The sequence below is a fragment of the Eleginops maclovinus genome, chromosome 2 (genome assembly GCF_036324505.1).
Source record: "Eleginops maclovinus isolate JMC-PN-2008 ecotype Puerto Natales chromosome 2, JC_Emac_rtc_rv5, whole genome shotgun sequence".
NCBI classification, from domain to species: Eukaryota; Metazoa; Chordata; class Actinopteri; order Perciformes; family Eleginopidae; genus Eleginops; species Eleginops maclovinus.
The window spans coordinates 12,812,359-12,839,853 of NC_086350.1; the positions used below are offsets into that span (position 1 = coordinate 12,812,359).

Consider the following 27,495-nt stretch of genomic DNA (forward strand, 5'->3'; position numbering starts at 1 on the left):
CTTAATCAGACAAACAGAAAGACCTAAATTAGAATGTAACTTAATTTAGATTGTCCTAAATGTGGGTTCACAATCTACATAGTCCTATTGGAGAATACGGCAAAAAGATGTATTATAATGATCCCTTTTGATGGCTAGTTGGAAGGTGACTTGCAAATAATATTTCTTCATTAGACATCATTTCTCCCAGCGTGCAAACCTGTTGGGGCTGTTTTTTTATCTTAAGACAAAAGACATACTGTGTATATTTGTTTGTTTTAAATGATGCCTGGTCCTATTTCTGTACACCTGAGTGTAGGTCTTCTACTGTTCTCCTGCATGTGAAAGAGATTCGACAAAAGCCCACCAGATGGCAGCACATAGTAACAATGGGAGCCTGCATTTCCCTTCAACGCAAAGTCTAAATTCAGTACTGGCTGGTTTGAGTAGGCCTTAGGATCTGGACCAAGAAGGGATAAACTGTAAACAATCACACAATACCATAATGTGCATTAGCTATACGTTGATTTTGCATGGAGATGTATTGCTTATTGCTTATGTCCTAAGAAGATACAAATCTTAAGCTAAAGGGAGATGTCACATTCTGAGAGTAGAGGCTGAACTTTGCACAGAGAAACAGCTCCGCATGCAACCACGGGGATCAGGTTACATTGGTGTGCACATGCGCACACCACAATTTCCGTTTTCACCTTTCACCTATAGTTCAAATAACATTTAACACATTTAGAACAATAATGTTAAAATAAAGTTGTGAACTTTGGGCAATTTCAAAAATGTCTCTCCAAACTATTGACATGCTTTACCTTCCATCTCTGTTGTTTGTTAAAGGTTATGACCACACCAGTATTATTTGTCCTGGTAATTAAAAAGCAAACGTAAGAACATAGCCTCCCTTATCCTGCATCTCGTGTTAAATGTTATTTGCAATGTTGCATTGTAACATAACGTACAAGTTGGGTGTAGCCTAAATTCTTTTGCGCGTAATATAAGACCTTTGAATGGAACACTGCCTGTTTTCGTGCTGGCACATCCCCTCTGCAACAGTGTTGTATGCTTTTTACAACACAAATAGTGTCATTACCACATCCAATTCTGACGAAGAAATGCCTGAAGTGTATGCGTCAAAGTATGGTATGATTGTAAATATGTAACCTATATAAAAGGTATTTTTACTAATAACTAGTTAAAGCCTGTACTATTATATAAAATGTCACCCTGACATTTTACAGTACAGTACATTAATGCAGCAAATTACATGAATACTTCTTACAACTCTGACCTCCGACCTGCCTTAACAATATCCACATTGGTGTTTGTAAGAGAGCGATATTCAAGATTTCTTTGGAAATCCTTTCGAACCATCTATGCACAGTCTTAAATAGCTAAATCCAGATGACTTGCAAATAAGAAGACACTTCTTAGGCTATTTTGGGATCACAACACATGGTTGGTAAGCACATCCCTACTCAAACCAGTCTAACCAGTCAGTCAAATAAGGCTGTGTCCACTTAACTTGAAACGTCTGGATTTCTATTGCACTTGCAAAGCTTTCCTGTTGCTAGGCTGAGGATCTTTTTAAAGAAATCTTCCACTGTACAGCGCATGCGCTGTGGTGTCAGACATCTCATTGGTCAGTGATGGGGGTGGAGTGCTGCATACCACAGGCTTCATAGACTTTCAAAGAAAGGATGCACTGACTGCACAGCCTAAGTTTGCTAAATTTGGTGTCCCCATTAGACTTGGTTCAAACTTTTTCAGTACTAATAATCATGTTCAAACTCTTTGATTGTATCACATGCATGGCATGCAGCTGTTTTGTATAGGTAAGACTGTGTATATTCAAGCATTACAAAGAAAGCATATGTTAAATATACATACCTTACCCTAATAGTGGTTTAGGCTTCAATCACTTCTTTACTGGGAAGGTGGCTATTAGTTAGCCTATATCCCTACCAGCAAGCCTTACCTCTGAACTACAAACCAGGGAATCAACATACTTAAATTGTTGATCACAGCTCTGTATACACCAGTTTCTCTCCTTACAGTAAGGTCTATGTTTCTGAGGCAATACACAGAGGTTACTACGACACACTTCTGTCTCTGTTTTAAAGAAAGCATTTAGGCCTTGTAGTATATGAATGATGAGCGGGACGTCTGAAAGAAGGCTAACTGGACCAGTGCAAAGAGAAAATGTTTTTGTTATACCCCTAAACAAACACGTCGCCTATATTCATATTTACAGTAGGGTCCAATATGTACCAGGCTACTTACTTTAAAACAAAAGTGTCACTGTATGTAAAAATAGAAGTTTAAAATTCGTTAAATTCATATCAGGCTAGCTGTTTACTAACGTCACATTTAGCTTGATTTGATTGGCTGCTTACGGTGCGATGATAAAAACAACAACGTGTAATAGTTTTATAAAGACAACTTGTTTTGTTCCTACTAAAACCTTTAAAATGTATCGCAATTGTTTATCCAACAAGAGTTTTGGAAGTTTTTAGGCTCAGTGGGCTGCTGCTGTAGAGCTAGCTGGGGCTGGAGAGGAAGTGGAGTTTGGCTTACGTTGAGAGCAAAGTGGGCTGAGCCGCTGAAGGATATCAGGCAGAGGCGGAGAGGAGGACACAACAGAGGAGAGAGCCGTCGAGAGAGGACAGGATGATGCAGGCGAAACACCCACCAAAACAGCGAAAATCGCCCCAAAATGTGCCAGCGGCCGGGGTAGATGACGGCGGCTAGAACCGGACTTGGAAATGGGTAAGAACTTACGAGTAATCAGACATTTTATGGCTGTAAAGTACGATTCTGGTGTCAGGCAATATGGTGGATAGAACGACAGTTAGACGCAGTCTTGTAAAAATGGCCATGGAGTGTCAGCGAAGAATACAGAAAACCCAGTATAGGCTGTAAACCGCATGCAGTTTTGTTTTATTTGACGGATTTTGCATGTTTGCTAGCTTTGTCTCGAGTAAACTTAGTTCATATTTCGATAAGCACATTTGTCTTCGACTTATTAGCAGATATTTCAACCTACGCATTTAAAATTGCTTTGTCCTTGAAGGGGCAAATGCCCTTGTCTCGATTTACTCGACAAAAACATGAAATATAAGCAAATGTTTCTTCCTTTGAATGTTGCATTGTGACTGATGGACATCAACACAACAAGCTGAATAATATTTTTGTTTATTTTCAGTTTACCAGCTTTTTGAAGTTTTTTACTGAATTGTATTGATACAAATGTTTAAAAAATGGATAGTTTTAAAAATGTTATCGTTACAGTGCAAAGATGTATTGTCTGACAATGTTAAACTTAGTCATAGATGCTTAATACTTAATAATTAATAATAGTTCTAATGAATTGTAACAAGTTGTGTAAATACTCTAAATATTACAAATGCTAAGAATTATTTCAGAATAGACACTATAGATCAACAATACTTGATGTGTTTGCCAAATAAAGGTTCTGTATTTGATAAAAGCATAGATATACTTCGTAATACAAAATAGGGTGTTGGCTTTTAACCCTTTCAGGCACTGGAAGGAAAAGTCATTTAAATATGTACATTAATTTCGTTTGCCACTCACTTAACACCTGCAATCCATGTAAATACAGACTATAATTTTAGATAACCTTCAAACAATAAGTATTTGAATTGGAGGTATATGAAAATACTGCTTTAAGATTAAATAAAGAAATAAATTAATCATAATGTCACGGTCTCAAAGACAAGGTTGTGGATTTATCCTCACATGAAAGCCATATCTACACATAATAAAATATTACGTACACTCTTTTATGATAAATATTTGCATCTTAAACTTTATTGTTAAATCTAAGGGATTGGTACCACCATGCACATAATAAAATGTATTTTCAAAACTATTCAAAGTAGGAGGTCACTGTAGAAGACTCATTTAGTTCCATTTTGAGCCACCAAGACACAGAGATTTAACATTTTCCTTACTAAGTATGCTAGTGGTTATTTGTGATTTTCTTAATATGTTAATGAGCCCTAAAACCTATTCAGAAAATGTACATTAAAACATCGTATCACTTGTAGCCTATTATTTTCTAATGTTCTATGCCAACGTTAAGTTGCTATTTTGTTAATTTTGATTTAAAAAATGATCATAACTATGTTCTGTGTTTTGCAGGAATTCGCTTGATGTTTCACAAATTGCGTCAACAAAGAAATTAATCATCTCACCCAGGCTAAATGGTATGTTTTTTAAATCGTTTTCCAACTAGCTACGTTGTTTTTACTGCACAATACATGTGGCCAATAGGGTGTGCTGTTGTCACATTTCCTCTAAACATTTATTTTTCTATTTCAAAGGGTCGACATTTAGCCACCATGGAGTCGTGGATTGAAGCGTTCCGGTGATTTGCACTGCAACAAGTTTTTGTAAGTATAATTTTTAAGGAACAATAAATGATGTGCAGAGACTTTTTTGCATGTTATCTGTGCACTTAACTAATGTCAAAACAAGTAGACCGTTTCTTACTGATCACTCAAACATAAACGGATAAACATAAGTGTGAACAATGTATTTGTGTGTGTAAGTCGTTATTTTCTTCCTGTGCGTTATTGCAATTAATTTCAACTGAACTACCATGCACAGGACAGTTTCTGCCCCCTAGTGTATAATGCTGTGAAGACCTACCAATAATAAAACATACCGAAGTGACATAAAGGCCAATTTGTACTTTCCGCCTCGGCTATGGTCCCTGCGACGCAAATAACGTCATGCCCCATATCCGCAAGGACCATCAGGATGTAGCCCAAAATGTGCGTTCCTGATTTTTAGTAGAAATGAACCGCATGCAAATCCACATGACCACGTTAGACATGAATGCGGAATGCGCGCACAAGCCCTAACAACTAACTCTGGGTGAGATAAATATAACAGTTACTAAAATCAACATTCAGATTTGTTATATATTCACCATGTTCCTTAAACGAGCTAGCTAATCCGTGAGGCACTTACAATCTTTATGGTAATTTTTTTGTCATGTATCCCATAAAATAAAAACTGATCATCGCACATCAATACCACTGATTTAAATACACTGTCATTTTATGAGACTCACTGTGGCTCCCAGACAAGAGTGAATTTCATGGGTTTGGCCTTCTTAAATACTCGTCCAATCACGCATTAATCTCTGCGATGTGAAGAAACTGGCCATGCAAACTTTTGTTACAGCATCATTAATTGGTGCATCTTGTGCTCCAGATTTTTTTTGAGTATGGAACCTGTTCTTCATACACTGGGTTGTTTATGATATTCCAAGTCATAATGTTGAGACAACACTGATGCTGCAAATAAGATGTGTTCTGTTTATTGCTCAAAGTGTTTAAAAACAACATGTTTTCTGCTTCATGAAATTGAGTAATGGCACTGACAGAAAGACAAAGCAAAATCAAACAGCCTCACTGGAGCTTAGAAAATTGATAGCATGGTGATAGCATGTGTCTTTGAGAAACTGTCGGGCATCCGTACTACAAAAAGTCCAAGGCAGGAAACTCCATTAAAAGAATGTAAACACAAAGTACATTTTCCTAGGAGAACATTAGTGCACCACACAAGTACTGTCAACCCCCAGAGTGACGTATGGTTGCTAACGTCTGCATAGCATTAGTTATAAATGCAGTCTGCTGTACTGATCTTGTACTGCAGGCATTGCTTTTTCTATTGTATAACTATACTTATCAGCCTGATTTGCCAAAAGCCTTGGTAACCTTAAAGATAAGTTGTAATTATTATTGTAATCAGACATCTAATAAGTTGTTGTTATTGGTCGTAATCCAGTAATGAACAGTAAGTTATATACTTTTTTGCCATTTGTAGTTTGCTGCAATTAACACTTAAAATCTGAAGAGCCAATTATATTGTGGCGTCTACTTTAAAAAAAATCTGTATTAATGTTATTTATGTTGACATGGGTATAAATTATTGTTTTTTTATCTTTTCCACAGCGGAAGCATGAGATTGGCGTGAAGATTTTCGAATTCCGATGAAAAAGAAGACAGCTCGGTAAGTTTGCCAAGTTGACATGAGTATTTACCCACATGCTGACTGACCCCATAAATAAAATGATTAAAGCGTTTTACTTGATAGGGATTCATTTGTTACCTATATCTTATTTGGTTATGTTGAAGATAGCCACTCACGTTTCAAGCAGACCTTACCCTACATTCGTATTGAATATTTATTGCTGCCATTCACTATTAAATCTTAAGGCTGCTAAAAGACGTAGATGTTCGCCAGTAGAGTTCATCACACGGGCGCCGTACATATGGCAGCCCACTGCTCCTAACACTAGGATGGGTCAAATGCAGAATTCTCGAATTTCCCCACGGGGATTAACAAAAGTACATCTGTCTTTCTGTCTTTGTTAAACTAAGGGTGATATTATCCAGTCTTACTAAATGGTAACACCGCTCTAACAAGTTGTCATGTTGCAACTTTTGATTTATATAAGCTCTTTTCATGGATTTATGTGGACATTGGCTCTGTTTTACTGTTGTTGGTACCACAAAACCATATATTATCCATCTTTGCTAAAATCTTTGGTTATTTGGCCTTAAAAAGTCAACAAAACCATGATGACCGATACCATGATGGCAGATACCATGTGACAATTGTATTTTACTGCCTTTATTTAAACAAAAACAAAAAAACGCTATAGAGGGAAGGGTTGCTTTAATAGGTTTTTGATGCAACTATCATGATCAACTGTTGCTTGGTTATGTATTTTCATTGCTTTAATTAGGTAAATATTCGGTGAATTCAGGAAATGGATCTCACTTTGCATACAGTATTGTTAACTCGCATGCCATTGTTTTCTTGTTTTGATCTGTCTGTTTGATCAGTTTTGCATAACTTAAATTTCATCCGAGACTCATTTTGTCAATTTGGCTAGCTCTAGACAGATCATTCCCCTTGTGGCCTATTGATGAATTGAATTTCAAATTTTTGTTGCATTAACTCAACTAGGACTTCATTTAACTTTGAATATACCAAACACCATATTCATTTGCAGCCTTTTTTTATCGATATAGCATGCTGCAAGCCTGAGCGTATTATTTTGTACTGAGAATTCCTGTGTGCGAGATAACGCCAAATCTTTATTTATTACATTATTCATATAAAAAAAAAGTTTTGTTGAATATTTTATTGGAATTGAATGAATCAATATTTGATCCAAATTATAGCCCTGGCTTACAAACGCATCAAAATATTTGGTAACATTGCATTCGATATGATGACTTTTGCTAAAAAATGTAGCGATTTTCTTTTAAAATCTTTTTACTGTGTATACCTCATATACTGTGTACACAAAGTAAGACTTGAGCATAAATCGTTCACTTGCGCACAGCTAGCTACCGCAACTAAAGCTAGCCATGTATTTTAATAAAATTGCCTTACTTAAGTGTAGCCTAGCATGACTTTTCTGGACTGCTGGACAGTGAACATAACTCATTTCAGTTGCACTGTGGGCTTACAACTTTTCCTTCTTTTTTTATCCCATCAAGACGCCATTCAACTGGATAGTGCTGAAGTGGAGACAGCGTTGTTTGACGCGAAGATGGCAAACTGATTTGGCATTTAGCCAAACTTTGCCAAGATGAAACGTTTTTGACTGGAATTTTTTCGCTTGGATTTTTATTTTTTACGACAACATGGACATTGGAAGATTTGCTGGCTGTATAGCGGACTTAAAGAATAACATTGTTGTTTTTGGGAAACGCAAAATTAGCATTTGTACATTTGTTTTCCAAATGTTGTTTTGAAATAAAGTTTATGTCCTCGAATTTTTCCTGGTTTTGTTTCATTAGCTTAGCCACCAGAAAATGACAAGCAAATTTGTCGTAATATTTTGATGACGTTGAATTCCATTAGCTCGGCTGGTTTGAATCTTTACAACTAATTCGTACAACAAATACTCTTCGTTAGCACTGACTTTGTGCCACTGCTCAGCATGTGTGCTAACTTTAAGTTAGCATACATGCTCACAGTAAAACTTCGTACTGGGTGGATGAATCTCCTCTCTTTTTCGGGTGTTATTCTACAAATTAATTATCACTTTGTTTGTTAGATGAAGTGAAAGTGGTTGAAAATATTGTCACCCCCACTGTGTAATCTTACTTCAATTCAATCAATCAAAGAATACCCACTTTTGTAAGGTACAATGCAACTAAAGAGTGTTTTAACCTGAACAGAAATGGTTTCCAAAGGGTTTCTAAAATGGCTTCTGGTTGTTCTTCTTCCTGTCTGAGCAGGAAGTGATGTAATTTGGTGCAACAATAATTATATACTTTATAAAGCCTCTTGGTATTCTTACTTTTTCATGAAGTAAGAAGTAAAGGACTCAGCTTCAAGTCTGAGGCTGAAAGTAAATGTAAGTTTTATATAAATCAAAATTTAAACATAATAAAAGGGGTGGGACTTCACATCACCTGAGTGTGGGTTAAATGGAAATAACGTCAATCAAAGGCAAAGCGTTCAGAGCTAGGAAGGAGCTCTAGATGGCGGCTGAGCCTTGGGAAGGGTGCCATGGGCTTTCGTCAGACCGTTTCTCTTACCCGTTTTTCGACCGAAACCGTTTAAATATGATTCAGAATCGGCCGCAATGTTAGTACGATTGGTGTTTTAACGGGAATTAAGACGTTTTGAGTCGTTTTCGGGCTGTTTTTTCGAGTCGTACGAGCCGTGTGTGCAGAGGGAGTGCTTGTCGTTGTTTTCCATTCTGGGCTCTGGCAGCCATGGCGCGCCTCCATTTTTAGTGAGCTGCTCGCCGCTGTCGCTCAGACTCTATCAGCAGATGCACACTTTAAAGGCCTAAAAGCTTTTCAAAACAGTGGTCTTTATTGCATTTTATTAAGTTATTATTTCTATAGTTTGTTATTTGTATTCGAGTCGGATACTTGCTTGTGATAGAGCGAACGTGAACCTAATAGTTAATTTATAGGTTACTACCTTTCTTCACATTGAATTGGTCTGTTTACATTGTGAAGTGCATAATTGACTGATTTTCTCATCCTTAAATCTTATTTTTCTAACCTTTCATGTGATGACGCAGTTGCAATTAATTGCATGCGGCTTGTTCCGTGGACTTTACTGAAAGAAATACGTTGGATATTTATCATATTGTAGAAACACCTGTCAATTTTTTCTGAGCTTTATTTTAATCAAGCGATGTAAATAATGATACTTCCTTTCGATTTAATGCCTTTTTTCTCAACTCGTGTCGCGTCGCCTGGGTTTTAACTGCCACCCGAGCAAAGGCAATCTTGTGGGACTTACATGATAGCTCATGCTTCCTCCATGCTAACTTTTTGACAGCAAATACCAGGACTAAAGACCTTTTCAAAGACTTTCAGGATACTACCATGATGAAGAACAAAAGTAAAAAACAAGAGGATGAGCGATCGACTCAAAGCAATGCATCAAGGTATGACCTTTTACTTTGTTTTTTACCCTTTTCATATCTTTTGTGATTGTTTACCTTGTCAAGCATGGTTGATCACCTGTGTATATGTTTGCAACATGGTTTTGATTAAGTGCACCACTGTCATGAATGACCTTGCTATTGTTTAATAGCCACACCCTGATTTTCCTTGCATTTCTTTCACTCTATACTGAGGTTTCAGGCCTGTGTTTAGACATAACTGCCCACAAGATATGTTTGTGTTAGACCGCAGGAACACTCCTTTGATCTGTATTATGTTGCTAATGATTTGTCACATCTGTTTGCCCTGTCGCTATATTGTAATGACCTTGTCTAACTACTTGGTACTGCATTGCACCATTTAATCAACGTTGTTGCTTGTTTTCTTATTTATTTCAGAAACAATGCATTGTTTTGATGTTACTTTTGTTGGTTTAAAATAGTTATTTATAACATTCTTTGCCATTGGCCTTATGGCTTTCAAATCAGTTTAAATGTGGATTCAATTTACACTTTGATATCAATCTGTAATCTTTTATCTTGACCTATATTTACAGTTTTTACCAAATTATTAAATGTAAGGTAATCCAGCTTTGCTGATGAATATTTCTGCTCATTCAAGCCCTTCATCCCACATATTCTAATGCTTTGTTAATAATGATATTTTGTTTTGAGAATAGCAACACTTGCTTACAAATACTTCTGTGTTATGTCAGTGATCACATGTATATGTAACATGTACTTTTAACCTCCAACTCTATTTCTTTTCAGGAAAGGTTATTTTTGGGGTGGTCCTTATTTCAATAGACAGTTTCAGAAAACTCTATTAACACATAGCCACATTGTTTTTATTATAATAAACAATTAATGATTGCTTTCACTTGTCAAGCAAAACATTTTACTCATAGATGAGCCCCTATCACATACAGTGAAGTTTGAAATGCCTTTTTTGTATCACTATTGGAAATATGGATATTGATGGTGTTAGTTAAACATAATTATGTCTTGCACCTGTTTTGATGCTTGTGATGTTAAAGAAAAACAATGTTCTTTTCCATTTCAATCTGGCTTTGTTTATAAAGGCCAAGAGTCATGATACTGAGATACTACACATTACAGTATTATTTTGTGGTTTTTTTTCCTTTTATCGAAAAGGTCAATATTTTTGCAATTGTTTTATATCATTCTCAGGTGTCTGAAACTTCAGTATCAAATCCAGTGGAAACGACTTTATTTTCATCAATAAAGGTGTTTTTTAAAACTAATATCAGCTGCATTTGCATGGTGTCAAAACAATGCAGGGTTGCAGAAACAGCAAAAGTTGCTAGCCTTTATTTTAAAACATGTTTGTAATATTGAATACATGCTCTTGCCCAACAAAATGCTGTCATGTTTACCAACAAAACAATGCAGCCTTATAACAATAGACTTGTGTTTTTAGATAAATACACAGATATTTGGATGCTAAATTCAGGTAATCAACCTCACAGCATTTTACTGACTTTACACTGCAGCATGTCACACTTCTAGTCTTCTGTGTGATCTTGTGGCAGCCATTTTAGTATTTTCAGCTGTGTGTGAAATTATAACATCTGTTTCTGGTGACAGCATAACCTTTTTATACTGGTAAATAAGCATTATGGGCATGCACAACATCAGAAAGAGCAACAAAAATCTAGGGAATGTACCTGACAGTACAATATAAACTCTCTCCCGAGTCTCAAAATGGCCCTTGCTTTGTGTGCCCAGCTTGCTCACTTATCTGTATTCAAACTCAGCTTAGGACTACATGGAGGAACAGGAAGAGTTCTGACATTGGAAAGTCGGCACACTGCGCTGTGATAGGCTAGAAATATACCTAGCAACGCGACAGCCAATGAGAATTCTAGAAGTTGTCCAGGTCCCGCCCATGTTTGACCTCGCTTAAAGCGGAAGAAGCCAGGCACTTCCGAGTTTGGTCACTGTGCAGGCTTTGGAATTTAGTAACCCAGTCATTTTATTAACATTAACACAATTTAAATAGAAGTAGGTTAGTTCCAACAAATGAATTCAAAATGTCCTACAGTTTTAAACTAGTTCCACAAATGTCAGGATACAGACGGGTCATGTTTTTACACATTAAGGAAATTCAAACCATACAACGTTTTTGGTTCTGGGAGAAAAAAAACACACGCCCAATAGGTTAAACAAGAAATAAGCCCGTACAATATTTGTAATTTTTGAAAGAAGCAAGCATTAATACTGTATATTTATTGTAATCTTTGAAAGACGCAAACGCGTGTCTTTCTCAAGACATCCATGTAAGGCAGATTCACTGAGATTTATTTGAATGAGTGCAGTGACCCCTTGTGCCCAGACGGGGTATTTTATGCAGAGAAACCCAAACAGCCAGACAGGAGAAGACAACATACAGATATAACGTTTTATCCACAGATGACAACCATCACCTTAATGTATTTTAGCCAAAATAGATGTGATTGCTCATAACATTATTGAGATTGTTTATTTAATGAACTCTTCTGTCTTCAAATTATATTTACCAGACATTTCTGTAGTGTATATAAAAACAATAATATATATATATATATTGTTATTTATTTTATTTTATTTTGAAAAACCTTATGTTAAATCTTTCTAAATAAACAATACACAAATAATAAAAATCACAATAGCTGTAATGAGGGGTCAAAAGAAGAACTCCGCTTATCTACAAGCAAACATTTTTAAGAACCATTTGCAAAAAAGTCTTAGTTCCTCCAAAAAGACATAACACGTATATTGAGGAAATGCCTTGGGCTTTGGGCTAGGTTGTTATTGTTTTTTAGTTTTTTAAAAAAACTCCACTTGATTATTTTATCATTATATTATAGTATATGCATGTTAGCAGAGAAGACCTATTTGAATACTTACCATTTACAAAGTGATGCCATGTTACATTGCAGTTGAGCTCAGTTACAGGTTGTTATTTCAGTGATGATAGTACGTCAGAGGCTTTACAAAATGACTCTTAAGAAGATTTGTGTGCTTTAGAAAGAATGAGGTTATTATAAGACTGTTAGCTGACTAAGGAACATGCTGGGTGATGTAATTAGGTTTCTGTTTCCTCCAAGTTCTCCATGTCTTGTGTGCACTTTGAGTCTGAATTTTAAAACACTTAAGTGTCTGCCACCACTTTAGTTCTATGTTTCACATGTTGTTGTTTTTGGTTGTACAGAATGATGTAAAAAAAAAGCTCAACAGTGCCAAGATAGAAAGAATGAACATGTTCTTGTTCCTGTAGCAATTCAGCCTCAGAAGAATCCAACCGCTCTGCGTCGGAGTCAGGGAGTCGGTCAGAGAGCGAGCATGGCAGTGAGCGGAGGAAATCCCACAACTCCGAGTCAAACAGCTCCTCAGAGTCAGAGAGTCACTCAGAGTCAGGGAGCGAGTCTGCAGAGTCCAAATCACAGCGTACCACAGAAGAAGCAAAAGACAAGCCAGTTAAAAAAAAGGAGCGCCTGGCTGACGTAAAGAAGGTAAAGGTCACTGAACTTTAGAGCGATACCTAAGTCCTCTTACTGTTTCCAAAGCAGGCGAGGGGGCTGTCTTCTAATACTGCAAAATTGGGTCAACTTGTGTAATCCTACCTTCAATCTTAATGTGATTATGAAGGTCTAAAATGTAGGAAGGATGTAGATGCAGCTCGAGTTTTACTTTATCAATTTTGTATCCATTTTAAATTGCAGCTGTCTCCCAGTTCTAGACTGTATCCTAATCTAAGCAGATTCAGTGTGTTCACATTGTTAGAGTAAAAAGGGTATGCTCAAAATAGTAACTTCAATTTGTTTTGTGCATTGATGTACACAAATGTCTGTTAATACACTTCCCATAGGTAATGAGGCACTACTCAGCTAGTAAAGAGCAGTAGTGGTAAGTGGCAAACAAAAATATCTAGGAATAAATATAATTCCTAATGAAACCAATGTGGTCTTTCAATGTTGCAGGTTGATTGACCCTCAGCAGAACACATATTTGTTATTCACTTTTAGTCCAGAAAGTATAAAGTATGTTAATTTTTATTACCAACAACAATGTTACTATTAGTATACAGGTTAATAATCTATAAGGGTACCGTCGGAAAAATTGCTAGCACTTATTTTGACAATTGATAACTAACTTCACTGCTATTTTTCATAAATTCCAAGAAGATCCTTATAGGTATAGCTTCAGTTGTGAATATATACAGCTGTTCTCTGTTTTATCAGTTGTAAACTGAATATCGTTGGTTTTAAGACGGTGCCCAGACAACTACGGAAATGAAATCATAATTTATTTTAATTCAGACAGCTATCACATAGTGAAAATGGTCTTTATTTGCAGCCCGATAGCAGAAAGAGTGAAGAATGGAATAAGGATATGTTATGTTAGCATAGTGATACAGAAAATGGTGAGTCTGATGGCACTCGCTCTATCTCTACAGATGTGGGAAGAACATCCAGATGTGTACGGGGTCAGGAGGTCAAATCGCAGTAGACAGGAGCCTGCTCGTTTAAACATTGGAGCTGGGGTAAGCAGATGCATGAAAATGAATAAAAAAAAATATATATATATAAATTACTGTATGGTCCACACACTTGTTTTCTACATCATCAAGCCACTACTGCCATCTGGTGGACATTTGAAGTAGTGTTACATTTCATGTGGAAACAAAGCTCTTACTGAAATACACATCTGCCTTGCTGAATGTATTTACAGGGTAGCAGTGACTCAGAGAGTGAGAGTCCCAAGAGGAAAACCCCCCGAACCAAGAAAAAAGAGTAAGTTGAAAGACTGCAAACAGCTTATGTTCTGTAGTTCATCATTCATGTATTTATTTTACACTTATTTGTTAGAGCAGCACTACATGCTTTCTATCCTGCCAAAATGAAAGTCTTTGAACGTTTTTTGTTATTTAACACTTGATGTGGCAATTTTTCACAATTCATGTCTGTTTGTGTCTGTGTTGTCAGTCGGTGCTCCCATTGTGATTCCTATTATCATCTTATCAAGCTCGTTTGTAAATGGGTATCTGCTTGTTCCCCATGCGCTCAGTTAGTTTCAGACAGACGGCAGAGGTTCTACATTTAAATCAAATTTGATTGGTCATATGTTCGGCTTATCCCTGATCAAATTGGGTTTGGGTGAACACCCTGTGGCCAAAATTATGAAATAAAAATTTGGTAATAGAAGTGATGGGCCTTGAGGGTGAACTTGTGGCATTTCTTTGTTGTAAGAAATATCTGGAAAGATGATGACTCTAATGATGAAGACGAGGAGGAGGAGGCTTCGGGCAGTACAGACAGTGAGCAGGAAGAGAAAAAAGTTAGATCCAGACGACTTCCTGCTAGAAGGTAAGAGTTAGCGAGGCCTGGCCATCAGACAGCTACCCACTGGTCATCTCCAATTCATTCCATATTGTGTGAAACATTTTTCATTTCCCCCTTTACTTTGTGTCAAGTACTTACCTAAAAAGTTCAGCCAGATGTTCTAAAAACAAGAATGCAAATGTTATTATTTCATAAGAAGATAATTATTCTTTTAATTTCAAGAAATGTGGCTCCTCCGACCTTTGGCTGCAAACGGTCCAGGAGTTTGGACTCTCATCTCTAATTGCTTCGGTTCTGTTTGTTTTTACAGACCTCAGACCAAATCATCAACAGCCAAAAAGCAGTTGTCTCAAAAAGGCAAGAAGTCCAGGAAACCAGACTCGTCTGCTGAAGATGACGACGAAGATGAAGATGATGATGACGACGATGATGAAGACGATGACGATGGCACTCCAAAGAGACAAACTCGAGGAAGGACTGCAACCAAAGTGAAGAGGTGAATGTTCTCAGATATTTAGATATAGTTTCCTCTTGCATTCAATTATTATTTGTGCCAGCTCCTGACATTTTGAATGTCATATATTGCTTTGGATGGAAATCTAAAATATCTGTTAAACTTTTTATGTATTCTACATTTATACTGTATATCTTTTTGTGGCACATACGGTCTTATTTTTTTGGGGGAAAAAACTGTAGTTCCCTTCTGCCCAAAGACAAAATACAGTATGATAATAAAATGAAAACACAAAAGCAGTACAAAGTAATTCATATATGTATTAACTAATAAAAAGACAATAGTAACAATAGGCTATCACTTTATCCTTATCCCCTTTTCTGTTTTTTTACAGCTACAAAGAGGACCAACATGACTTTGAAACAGACTCTGATGACCTGATCGAGATGACAGGGGACGCTTGTGAGGAGCAGCAGGATGATGACAGTGAGACCATTGAGAAAGTGATGGACACCAGGACAGGGAAAAAAGCAGGTGATGCATCTCCACTCGTCTTTTACTATTTTGAGAAACCATGTTGTGTGTTATTGAGTCACACGTTGCCCCATGCACACTATAGTGAAGTTGTTTTCCTTTCTTCTAGCCACTGGGGCCCCCACTACAATGTATGCTGTGGAGGAAAACGGGGACCCAAATGAAGGCTTTGACCCAGAGAAGGATGAGGGGGAGACTCACTATCTGATCAAGTGGAAGGGCTGGTCCTACATCCACAACACATGGGAGAGCATGGATACTCTGATACAGCAAAAGGTCAAGGGACTAAAGAAACTGGACAACTTCAAAAGGAAACACGATGAGCTCTCTTCATGGTTAGGATCTTTCTCTTTATGTTACCCTTGTTTGGTTTTGTTTGCAGAACCATCTTTCAAGAAATTTAATTTGTCACTATTTTCTTGTTTGAAGGATGAGGAGGGCGTCCCCTGAGGATATAGAGTTTCATAACTGCCAACAGGAGCTCATATCAGACCTGAACAAGCAGTTTCAGTTTGTGGAGCGTATTATTGGTTAGAACAATATAAAATGTCATTTATTTTGTCTGGTAGTGCTCCAAGTAATCTATTTGTTGCAATTAAGAGTGTTACTGAGATATATATTTTTTCAATTTACAGCAACAAAAACGGGAAAAGCACCAGGATCCACTGAATTCCCCTGTAAGCCTTTCCTCAATTTTCTCTCCTCTAGTATACAATTGCAATGGTCTTTTTTCTATTCATTTGTCTGCTTTGTTCAACAGCGCATAGTCACAAAACGCCGTCCTCCAATGAGCCAGAGTACCTCTGCAAGTGGATGGGTTTGCCCTATTCAGAGTGCAGCTGGGAAGATGGAGCTTTGGTTGGAAAGAAGTTTCAGCACTGCATCGACAGCTTCCTGAGTCGGAACTCCAGTAAAACCGTCCCATCGAAAGAGTGCAAGGTAACAGTCAAATCACCCAAAAACATTTTCCTTTTCTTGATTTTATTAAATTATCCTCCTAATCAAAGAAGTGTGCTTGTTATTATCACTTCAGGTGTTAAAGCAAAGACCGAGGTTTTCTGCTCTGAAGAAACAACCATCATACATTGGAGATGAAAACCTTCAGCTGAGAGATTACCAGCTGGATGGGTTGAACTGGTTGGCTCATTCCTGGTGCAGGTAATGTGTAAATGAGAATCATAACTTGTGTGCTTATGGCAGTTAGTTAAACCTTATTTGAAATAAATGGGCATTTTCCTTAAACCATCATTTTTGTCTTTTTCTTCGTCCTCAGGTGCAACAGCGTTATCCTGGCAGATGAAATGGGGCTTGGGAAGACTATCCAGACCATCTCCTTCCTGTCGTACCTGTTTCATCAGCACCAACTGTACGGACCCTTCATCGTGGTGGTGCCTCTGTCCACGCTCACCTCCTGGCAGAGAGAGTTTGAAACCTGGGCCCCGGACATGAACGTGGTGGTGTACCTCGGGGACGTCATGAGCAGGAAATCGGTGTGTTGAATGCTGATTCTCACACAATCTGCTGGTATTTTCACACTTGCTTACATCGACCACTGTCTCCTTTTAATGTAGATCCGTGACTACGAGTGGGTGAACCACCAAACGAAGAGAATCCGTTTCAATGCACTATTAACCACTTACGAGATTCTACTTAAAGACAAGGTAGGTGCAGCTCTCAATATTTGATAGATGTATCATGCGGTATGTTTGTGAATTATACAGATTTATTATTTGTGACTTTTCCCTTTAGGGGGTCCTAGGGAACATCAACTGGGCGTTCCTGGGTGTGGATGAAGCTCACAGGCTGAAGAATGACGACTCCCTGCTGTACAAAACATTAATGGAGTTCAGGTCCAACCACAGGCTCCTCATCACTGGCACTCCGCTGCAGAACTCCCTCAAAGAGCTCTGGTCACTGTTGCACTTTCTCATGCCCGACAAGTACGTCCAGGCTTAGATCTATATCATGATACTGGAGAAATGCAGGAAAACAGCATTGGTTTTTGAGTTCCAGCCGGGGATGAGTGACGTTTGCTATCTATGTCGTGCACAACAGGTTTGCTTCCTGGGAGGATTTTGAGGATGCACACGGGAAAGGAACTGATAACGGTTATCAGAGTCTTCACAAAGTCCTCGAGCCCTTCCTTCTGCGACGTGTTAAGAAAGACGTGGAAAAATCTCTCCCTGCCAAGGTGGAACAGATCCTCCGTGTGGACATGACTGCACAGCAGAAACAGTACTACAAGTATGACTTAAGTTCTGTCTTTTGTACCCTTTTTACCACATCCGTCTTCGCTATCATCTTGTACAAGAAGCTGCATTTCTCCCCACATTAACTTCACTTTTTCCTCAATTTTTCCAGGTGGATTCTAACGAGGAATTACAGAGCCCTTTACAAAGGCCCCAGAGGCAGCTCCTCCGGCTTCCTGAACATAGTTATGGAGCTCAAAAAGTGCTGCAACCATAGTTTTCTCATAAAACCGCCTGAGGATGTAGACAATGAAACACAAAAGGAACACATGCAGGTAAGTCTCCTTATGAACCCTCTTTAGCTCCCAGCAACACCTCAGGATATCTCTGCTCCACTAAAGAAACGAGTTGTGACGTTACTAAGATCAAAGCTAAACAGTCCCAAAAGAACGCTCATTTCTGCCTACTTTTTAATAACTCCCTTACTTTGTTTCTCTACAGAGTGTAGTGAGGGGCAGCGGGAAGCTGGTGCTGCTGGACAAGCTGCTGACCAGACTCCGAGAAAGAGGAAACAGAGTCCTGATCTTCTCTCAGATGGTCAGGATGTTGGACATTCTGGCTGAATACCTCTCCAAGAATCGCTACCCATTCCAGGTAACATTTATCAGGGAGTTTGTATACAGAAAAAATACAGAGTCAAGGAATTATCCAGGTCCATTCATTCTGAGTGATGCTATCAACAAAAGATTCCAGCTGATATGAGTTCTGAGGAAGGGCTACTATATCATGTAGAAGGACAGCACGAGCTCAACTCTCTGCTTCTGAGGTGTTCAGATTAAAATCCCAGTGTTTTTTTCTGGTAAAATGAACCGGTGTTGGAGCATTGATTACCCTTTTCATTATAATTTGCAGAAAAAATGCCAATTCATACTATAAAATGTAGGTTCCGTGAATGTTTTCTACAAGAAAATGACTGAGAGATCCTTTTTGATAGTTGTCTTCATCAGTGTTTACAGTGCAGGGGGCTTTTTCTGTGTTAGTGTTGTACGGGTTCTACTCGAATAAAGATCAGATGACAGTGTTGTTGCACACATACTGCGCCAAGCTGAGAGATCATGTGGCTATTTATATCAACAAGTTATTTTCTGCTGAAGACCAGACCAACTCCTGCAAGTCACTCCACTTGGGTTGTTTTTGCTGACTTCAGTGTAGATTGTTCTGTGAGCAGTCTGAGCATATAGTCCAGGTCATGGCATGTTACCTGTTCAGCTTAGTGATGCCAAGGTACCAGCAGATACCCAGGTGGGACATTTCAAATGTTTATTTTCTTTGCTCTTCAGCGGCTGGATGGTTCCATAAAGGGGGAAATCCGAAAACAAGCACTTGACCACTTTAATGCGGAAGGCTCCGAGGTATATATAATAATAATAATAATAATAATAATAATAATAATAATAATAATGCAAGAAAACATATATTTTACATTCTTATGCTTGTTTTTTGTGTAAGTGTAAAAAAAGTTTATACATGATAACTGGAAAAGAATGTTGAAGCTGAAGTAAATTGGATTGGATTTGGATATTATTGTTCACAATACATTGATGTGTATTAACAGTTTAATTTGTTTTCCAGGACTTCTGCTTCCTGCTGTCCACCAGAGCTGGAGGTTTGGGAATAAACTTGGCTTCGGCAGACACCGTAGTGATCTTTGACTCTGACTGGAATCCTCAAAACGACCTGCAGGCTCAAGCTAGGGCTCACAGGATCGGCCAAAAGAAACAGGTAATGCATGACTCAAAGCTTTCAGTGTAGACACAGATTTAAAATGTGTAGTAAGTAATAAAACCAAATCCTTGTTTTTCATAGGTCAATATTTATCGACTGGTCACCAAAGGGACAGTGGAGGAGGACATCATCGAGAGGGCAAAGAAGAAGATGGTTTTGGACCATCTGGTCATCCAGAGAATGGACACCACTGGTCGAACTGTACTGGACAGCAACTCGGGGACCACAAAGTAAGATGTCAGAAATCACCTCGTTAAATATTTAGATAATGAAGCGCTTGGTGTGTTAAACTTTGATGCTTTTTGTTTTTGACAGTTCGAACCCATTCAACAAAGAAGAACTGACGGCCATCCTCAAGTTTGGTGCAGAGGAGCTGTTCAAAGAGGCAGAAGGAGAGGAGTCCGAACCACAGGTATTCAAATTACCAATTTAATTCTGTGCATTCAAAGGACTTGTGTTGCATATTGATAAAGTTAATCAAGAATGTATTCATTCCTGTAGGAGATGGATATTGATGAGATCCTGAGATTGGCAGAAACGAGAGAAAGCGACCAGGGCTCAAGTGCTACAGATGAACTTCTATCTCAGTTTAAGGTACCTGTTACCTGTGAAAATCCTAATATATAATCACGTCAATGTCGGGTCTATTCTTCCTCTCTTTCAACTTCTAATTTATTCCTTTGCTGTCGCTGCAGGTTGCCAATTTCTCCAGCATGGAAGAGACCACTCCAGAGCTGGTGGAGAGGCCGGTGCGGGAATGGGACGATATCATCCCTGAAGAGCAGCGACGCAAAATTGAGGAGGAGGAAAAGCAGCGAGAGATGGATGACATCTTCATGCTGCCCAGGAGCAGGAGCTCTAACAAGAGGGTAAGAAGAAGGCCTTTAACTTCTATTCTATCTAAGAAACACTTAAAATGCTTACCATCTTCCAGCAGCTTAGTTGAATCAGCTCATACTGTGTGTCTCTGGTCATTCAGGCTCAGGCCAATGATAGTGACAGTGATGTCGGCTCCAAGCTGAAGAACCGCTCCTCAGGCTCCGAGAGTGAGACTGATGATAGCGATGACGACAAGAAGCCAAAGAGGAGAGGCCGACCCAGAGCCCGCAAAAACAACGTGGAGGGTTTCACTGATGCAGAGATCCGCAGGTAAAGAGTTTAGTAAGCATTTATTATTTATTAGTGCGTGTGGGGTTACATGAATGAAATTAAAATTCTACTTTTATTGCCAGGTTCATTAAGGCATACAAGAAATTTGGATCACCGCTTGAAAGGTAAGCGTTCTATATTGATTGAAAATGCACGGCTACATCCTTTGATTGCTTGGTTTGTGAAACAGCCTAATCGCTCACACTTAAACAATAAAGTGCCCTTTTCTGTATCCAGATTGGAGGCCATCGCTCGAGACTCTGAGCTGGTCGACAAATCCATAGCAGACCTGAAGAGACTCGGCGAACTGATCCATACTAGTTGTGTGACTGCAGTTCAGGAGCACGAGGAACACCTTAAAGAAAACCCAGTGGAAGGTATGTTGGTTTACCTGTTTGGAGTTATTTGAGATCATAGCTCTTCCCCAGGCTCAACATTGAAACATGTTGCTGCTTTTCCAGCCAAAGGTCCTGGGAAACGGCGAGGAATCAACATCAAGATCTCAGGAGTGCAGGTCAACGCCAAGACCATCATCCAGCATGAGGAAGAGTTTGAACCCCTGCACAAAGTGGTGCCCTCAAACCCTGCTGAGAGAAACCAGTAAGACACCACTGAAGATATAAGGAGCAGTTCAGGCGTAGCATTTCGATTAAAATGTAAAGAAAAGCATTTGTGTTGCAGATTAAATTTGACAAGTCTCTACTTCCCACAGGTTCAATCTGACATGCAGGGTCAAGGTGGCCCACTTTGATGTAGACTGGGATCTGCACGATGACGTGCAGCTCCTGCTTGGCATCTATGAGCACGGCTTTGGCAACTGGGATCTGATCAAGACGGACCCTGATCTTAAACTCGCTGACAAGGCAAATGTCTCATTTCTAACCTTAAAACTAAATTGGAAAAAATCTAAATATAAGAACATAAGCACACATTAAGGCCCAAAATTATACATTTAGCGTTTGAATTTGAACCAAACCTGGCATGCTTAAAAATGGTTAAAGCTTTGAAAAGTCAGATCTTGTTGAAGAATCTAAGGATGCAGCTATATTCGTGTTCATTTGCACTTAATCACCATAATCTGCACCTCCTTTATTCAATCATTTTACTTCCGTCGGCACAGATTCTCCCAGACGATCCAGGCAAGAAGCCTCAGGCCAAGCAGTTGCAGGCGAGAGCAGAGTATCTTCTGAAGCTGCTGAAAAAAGAACAAGACAATTCAGAGCTGTCTAAAACCGGGGAGGAGGTACGCTGCCATTAATCACAGAGTAACTCATCCACACCCTCTTCCCCACGTCATGTTTTGCCTTTGAACTACCACCCACACAGCTCTAACTGCCTCTTCCTCCAAAGGTCAAAGTGAAGAAGAGGAAGCCTCGGGTGAAAAAGGAGAACAAGATTCTGAAGGACGAGCAAGGCAACGACATCTCTTCCCCCCGCCTTTCTGACAACCCTTCAGAGGAGGGCGAAGTCAAGGTCAGTGTCACCTGCACGTCTGTCGAGTCCAGGCCGACTAATATTTTTCCATTCCCTGCAGTTCATGTGTATGTAGCTGTGCTCCTCCTTAAACAATGTTACTTCAATTAATGGCTATGCTTTGTATTTTCTTCCTTGTGTAAGTGCTGGCACATTTTGTTGAGTGAAGGTAGAAAAATGATTTGCTGTTTAATTAAGTATAAACAAATTGAATAAAGTGACCCAGCAAAGCCAATATAACTGCAAACCGTGACAGTCTCATTAAACTAAATTCAGCATTTTTTTAGGGAAGGTTGCCAAAACACTACTAATATAAAAGTATTGTAATGCATACATTAGTGGGCGTCATAACCGAATGAGGGCTGGCTTTACATTGAACTCCCAGCAACGTCCCGCCCACGTGACATGTCCCAACCTATCTTCGAGCTAAATCCCTTTCCCCAACACCTCTCTGTGTCTGTGTATTCAGCAGGATGTCTGCAGGAGGGACTTAGAGTTGTTGTATAATGCATATAATGTCACTGTTCTAGTGGTAAACACTGAGAAGTGTTTCAGAAATAATGCTTGATGTGGTTTGGAACATAATATGACGTTTAATCACAGCTGCGTTTAGCTGAGTATCCTCTCAGAGGAAGAAAACTTCCACAGAGGAGAGAGAGCTGCCTGACTGCAAAGGGGCGTGGCCAGCTTCAGCTCAGCTCAAATTTAAAGCGACAGTCACAGAATCAGCACTTCAGGAACAGCACTGAAATAGAGGGGGATGAGGCATGCTACAATGGGTGATCTGTTTGATATTTTGAGCAAAACACTTCAGACAGTTTTGTATAGATATCGCCTTACAAAATATTGTTCAAATACAGCATAATAGGAGACCTTTAACAGATGTTTATATAAATCAAAATCTTGAAATTGCTACTTCAGCAAAGACGTGTTTTTCAGCTTTAATTTTAGCGAAACAGAGCATTGCTACATTTGATCCACCTAAATCCTTGTCCTCTCTTGTTGTATGATTTCTGTTGTTATATTGTTTGACATGCTTTGTCTTTTCTCGTGTTTGCGCAGGAGGATGGAACAGAGAAGTCTCCCGCCAAGAAAAGACAAAAGAAGAAGGACAACAAAGAGAACAAAGAAAAACAGGGAACACCTAAAAAGGAGAAGGGCGGGGACAAAGAAAAAAAGGGTGCCAAGCCCAGAAAAGAAAAGGTATTTCAGCAAAGTATTCATGACCTTATCATGTGTGCTTTACTCTAGCTGTTTCAAATTAACATAGACATAAGGTTAATGGGAAACAGAATTTCATCGAAGCTTTAATTTGCAGCATGCAGCTTAAAGACCATAGTTAATCATAGGGATACGCACTATTGCTCATCCTGTAATTAATTTATTAAAGGTATGACTGGCGGATGTGGGTTAGTTGTCTTTATGTCTGATCTTTTTGTAATTCAGGCTAAAGGAGCCAAAGGGAAGAAGACTCAAGGTCCGGTTCACATTACAGCTGGGTCTGACCCCGTTCCCATCGAAGGAAAGGACGATGATGAACTGGACCAGGAGACTTTCAGTATTGTGAGTTTCTTCTTTAGTTCCTCTGCATGGATTAAACCCGTAGACTTTTATAATTAATTTGGAAACATTGCATTATAATAATTCCTGCAATTTGTGCACATGTACAGTGCAAGGAGCGCATGAGGCCGGTGAAGAAGGCCCTGAAGCAGCTGGATAAACCAGATGAGGGTCTGTCTGACCAGGATCAGCTCCAGCACACTCGCACATGCCTACTGAAGATTGGAGACCGAATCACAGAGTGCCTTAAAGCCTACAGTGACCCCGAACATGTCAAGATATGGAGGAGGTAAGAGGGTTAGATATGACCCATTTGTGAAATGAATAACGTGCTTTCTTGTTAAACATTAATGATTTGTTCCTTTTTCTGGCAGAAACCTCTGGATTTTTGTGTCAAAGTTTACGGAGTTTGGTGCTCGGAAGCTTCACAAGCTTTACAAAATGGCACAGAAGAAGCGATCACACGAGGAAGAGGCAAGTGCTTCCTATATCTAGATCTTACACTCCTGGTTGATCAAGTGTTACGAAGTAGGCATGATGTTTTGGTGAACATTGAAAATATCCTGTGACATTTCCAGAAGGAGCAGAAGAAGAAGGAGGATCCTGGTGGCAGGGGGAAAAACTTCAGACCCGAGCCCTCTGGTTCCAGTCGAGATTCTACGGGAACTCAGTCATCCTCCAAACCTGGATCTCACTCCACCCAGCCGGGACCCCACGGGCACCACAGAGAGCCGTACAACTCGGCTAATAAGCGCCACTTTGGCAACGATGGTACGTGTAGTTATAATATTTTAGGTGTAGGCCCAAACACTGAGCAAGTTAGCATTAATGAGCTTTAGTGATGCTGGCAGGGAGTGTTTGTTCACTTTGGACAGAGGCATTCTAGCTGTTTCCAGTCTTTGTGCTAAGCTAAGCTAACCCTATGCAGTCTCTTGCTCATTTAGCTCTCAGCAAAAACATTATTTTTGGACTATTCCCTTTAATAGAAACGACCTCTTTTTTTAAATAACTCTTCAACATGTTTTATTACAGATCGAGGAGACTGGCAGAGGGACCGTAAATACAATTACCCCAGTAACAGCAACCAGTCGTGGCAGGGAGACCGACATCATCAGTATGACCGCTACAAGGATCACTACGGTGACAGACGTCCACATGGAGACTCGTACCGCAGCTCAGGCGGTTACCGCAACAGCAGCTCCCCTCGCAAACGGCCTTATGAGCAGTACAGCAATGACCGGGACCACAGGGGGCAGAGACCCTACTATGACAGGTGAGAGTTACTCATTATTTTAATGTTTTATGTTATTTTATTTCTTGTTAAAAACATTTTGTGACACCAAATGTAGCCTGCGCAAGGCAGATCAGTTCAGATCTGTTGTTGCCTAAAAATATTATTCATAGCAGAGTATTTTTTACATACTTTAAAACGTGTCTGCTAAGGGACTTTTAATGTCATACCACTGGTTTTCAAAATGCTTTCATTTATATTTCAGGCATTCGGATACCAAGAGAAGACGTCCTGATGAATTCCGTCCTAACTACCACCAGGGCAGGGAAGGTCCTCTCCAGGACTCCAGGAGTAGGCCAGCAGGTCCGCCAGGCTCCGAGCACTACAGCAGGCCCTTGCACTCTGACAAACCTTCGCTGGACCCTCGCTCCCCACAGTCGCAGAAGTCTCCGCAGGACTCCCGCTCTTCACCAGAACGGCCTGTAGAGCGGCCTGCAGAGCCCAATGCAGCAGCAGACCCTACCTGGGACAACAGGAAAACATAAAAGTGCACCAGTGCTGACCGAGGAACTGATCTGGGTGTTCTGTCTAGGGTCAGGGCCTCATACATGCTGCGGATGGACAAGTCTGGACTCGCCAATCATAAGCTCACAGTTGGAAAGGGAATCAATGTGTGCCCTCTTTACCAGCAAAACTCTCCTTGTCTTTTCCCCCAAATGACTGTGGCTGTGAGTGATGCCCTGGAGGAAGTATGCTTTCCTTCTGTCATCTCAAAGATGAAGAAAAACTTTCTCAAGCATCTTTATTTAAATAAATGTACTTAAACCAGTGCTTATGGATGCTTAGTCCCATGGACTATTTTCTAAGAAGAATTTAGGATACATGAACTGCTGACTGATCTCAATCCTAAAAGTGCCTGAAGGCTTCAGCCTTTCCGAATGGTAGATGTATGGGATCATTCCCAGATGAAGCATGACATGGACATATTTTTTTGTGTTAAGCTCTAAATCTTGCAAATGATTTCATTGGGATGTCAATACGAACGAATGTGTTTTCATCTGCATCTTCATAATGTTCATCATGAATATGTAGCTGAACTGAACCCCCACTTTAAACAGGTGGTGCAATGGCACAGCCTTGTTATGGAATTTGAATGATTGATGAAGCCAGTATGTTTACGCTATAAAACACTCTACACAACCGTTTTAGAAAATTCACATTGCTCATGTGTACAAATGATCATTATTTCTGTAATCATATATTAATAATAGTTATATTAATCAAGGCAATCCTCTTGCTTTGTTCACTTTAACCACTTTCCCTCTTAGTAGGCCCAATAAAGTGGACGTTTTGTAAGCAGTATTTATTGCAACAACTTGTGCAAAGGTTCATAACACTATTACTTAGAACAATCCTTTATTTGTTGCCTTTCAGTATTCTGATAGCTAGGAATGGTACTTCAGTGTAGTTGCATTAATTCATCTTTCAGTATTCAGAAAATAATATTCTGATAAAACCTTTTCTTTCTTTATCTATGGCTTGGCAATGGTGTTGCTGGTAGATTGTTCAGGGGTTACCAGGAAGTCGCTGATGACATTTGATTATGTTTATTACCTCTGGTCACTTTATCCGTGCCAAACCTGCTCTGGCCCTCACTTGTTTTTTTACGCTTCTCCATTTGTGCCTTATTTATGTGTGTATTATCATGCTGTATATTGTTCATTGACAGTACTGGGGCCTGACAGGCAGGGTGTAGTATTACAGTCTCATTTTAAGGACGTTGCTCTGAATGAACTGGTTAAGGGACCATGTATTCTGGTAAGCATCATGTGGTTTCCAAAAGAGCTGATCATTTGAGGGGAAACCATAGATATAAAGATATGATGTGTGTGTGTGTGTGTCTGTCCAGGGCTCTTAGCCGACCTGTTACAGTGAAAAGCCAGCACATCTTCTCCTCAACGTTAAGCAAGCTACAGTTTCTGTATCATATGTTCTTTAGGAAAGTTTAAATAATTTATATTTGTGACAAAACCACTCTTCATGAGACATGAGCTGTACATATATTTGGACATATGTAATAAACTTTGTTACACAATGAAAATGTGTTATGTTCATTCTTTGGGTGGCAGACTTCAAAACAATATACCTGATGTCATTATCTAAATCACATTATCATACTGTGTTTTATGCAAAGACACACAATATATTTTTGTACATTTAGAGTTGAATTTTATACTTGATACTTGGATGTACAAATGATTTACCCTCTCCCGTCTTGTCAAGTGCCTTGATTTGCAATTGTGCACAAAGGCGTTATATAA

The 27,495-nt window shown here is 39.2% G+C and overlaps 1 protein-coding gene across 3 annotated transcripts; it reads left to right on the forward strand.

Moving 5' to 3' along the window:
• Window positions 1–1,807: 1,807 nt before the first annotated feature.
• Window positions 1,808–27,275, forward strand: chd2 (chromodomain helicase DNA binding protein 2). 3 transcript variants are annotated; one of them, XM_063903770.1, is made up of 43 exons: window positions 1,808–1,823; window positions 2,487–2,757; window positions 4,156–4,220; window positions 4,338–4,406; window positions 5,979–6,036; window positions 7,539–9,457; window positions 12,735–12,969; window positions 13,914–14,000; window positions 14,189–14,250; window positions 14,707–14,823; window positions 15,110–15,295; window positions 15,648–15,787; window positions 15,897–16,122; window positions 16,217–16,317; window positions 16,423–16,464; window positions 16,548–16,726; window positions 16,821–16,945; window positions 17,061–17,277; window positions 17,359–17,448; window positions 17,537–17,727; window positions 17,843–18,031; window positions 18,149–18,311; window positions 18,478–18,630; window positions 19,317–19,388; window positions 19,609–19,758; window positions 19,843–19,991; window positions 20,077–20,173; window positions 20,263–20,355; window positions 20,457–20,630; window positions 20,741–20,910; window positions 20,994–21,035; window positions 21,148–21,287; window positions 21,372–21,510; window positions 21,623–21,773; window positions 22,031–22,153; window positions 22,261–22,383; window positions 23,446–23,586; window positions 23,830–23,946; window positions 24,054–24,232; window positions 24,318–24,417; window positions 24,522–24,714; window positions 24,976–25,216; window positions 25,440–27,275. In XM_063903770.1, the coding sequence occupies exons 6-43, from the start codon at window positions 9,396–9,398 to the stop codon at window positions 25,717–25,719; spliced, it is 5,439 nt and encodes a 1,812-aa protein (XP_063759840.1). In that variant the 5' UTR covers window positions 1,808–1,823; window positions 2,487–2,757; window positions 4,156–4,220; window positions 4,338–4,406; window positions 5,979–6,036; window positions 7,539–9,395; the 3' UTR covers window positions 25,720–27,275. The 3 variants fall into 3 exon arrangements, with proteins under 3 accessions (XP_063759840.1, XP_063759832.1, XP_063759846.1); XM_063903762.1 differs by lacking the exon at window positions 1,808–1,823 and having other exon boundaries at window positions 1,862–2,757; XM_063903776.1 differs by lacking the exons at window positions 1,808–1,823; window positions 14,707–14,823 and having other exon boundaries at window positions 1,863–2,757.
• Window positions 27,276–27,495: the final 220 nt, after the last annotated feature.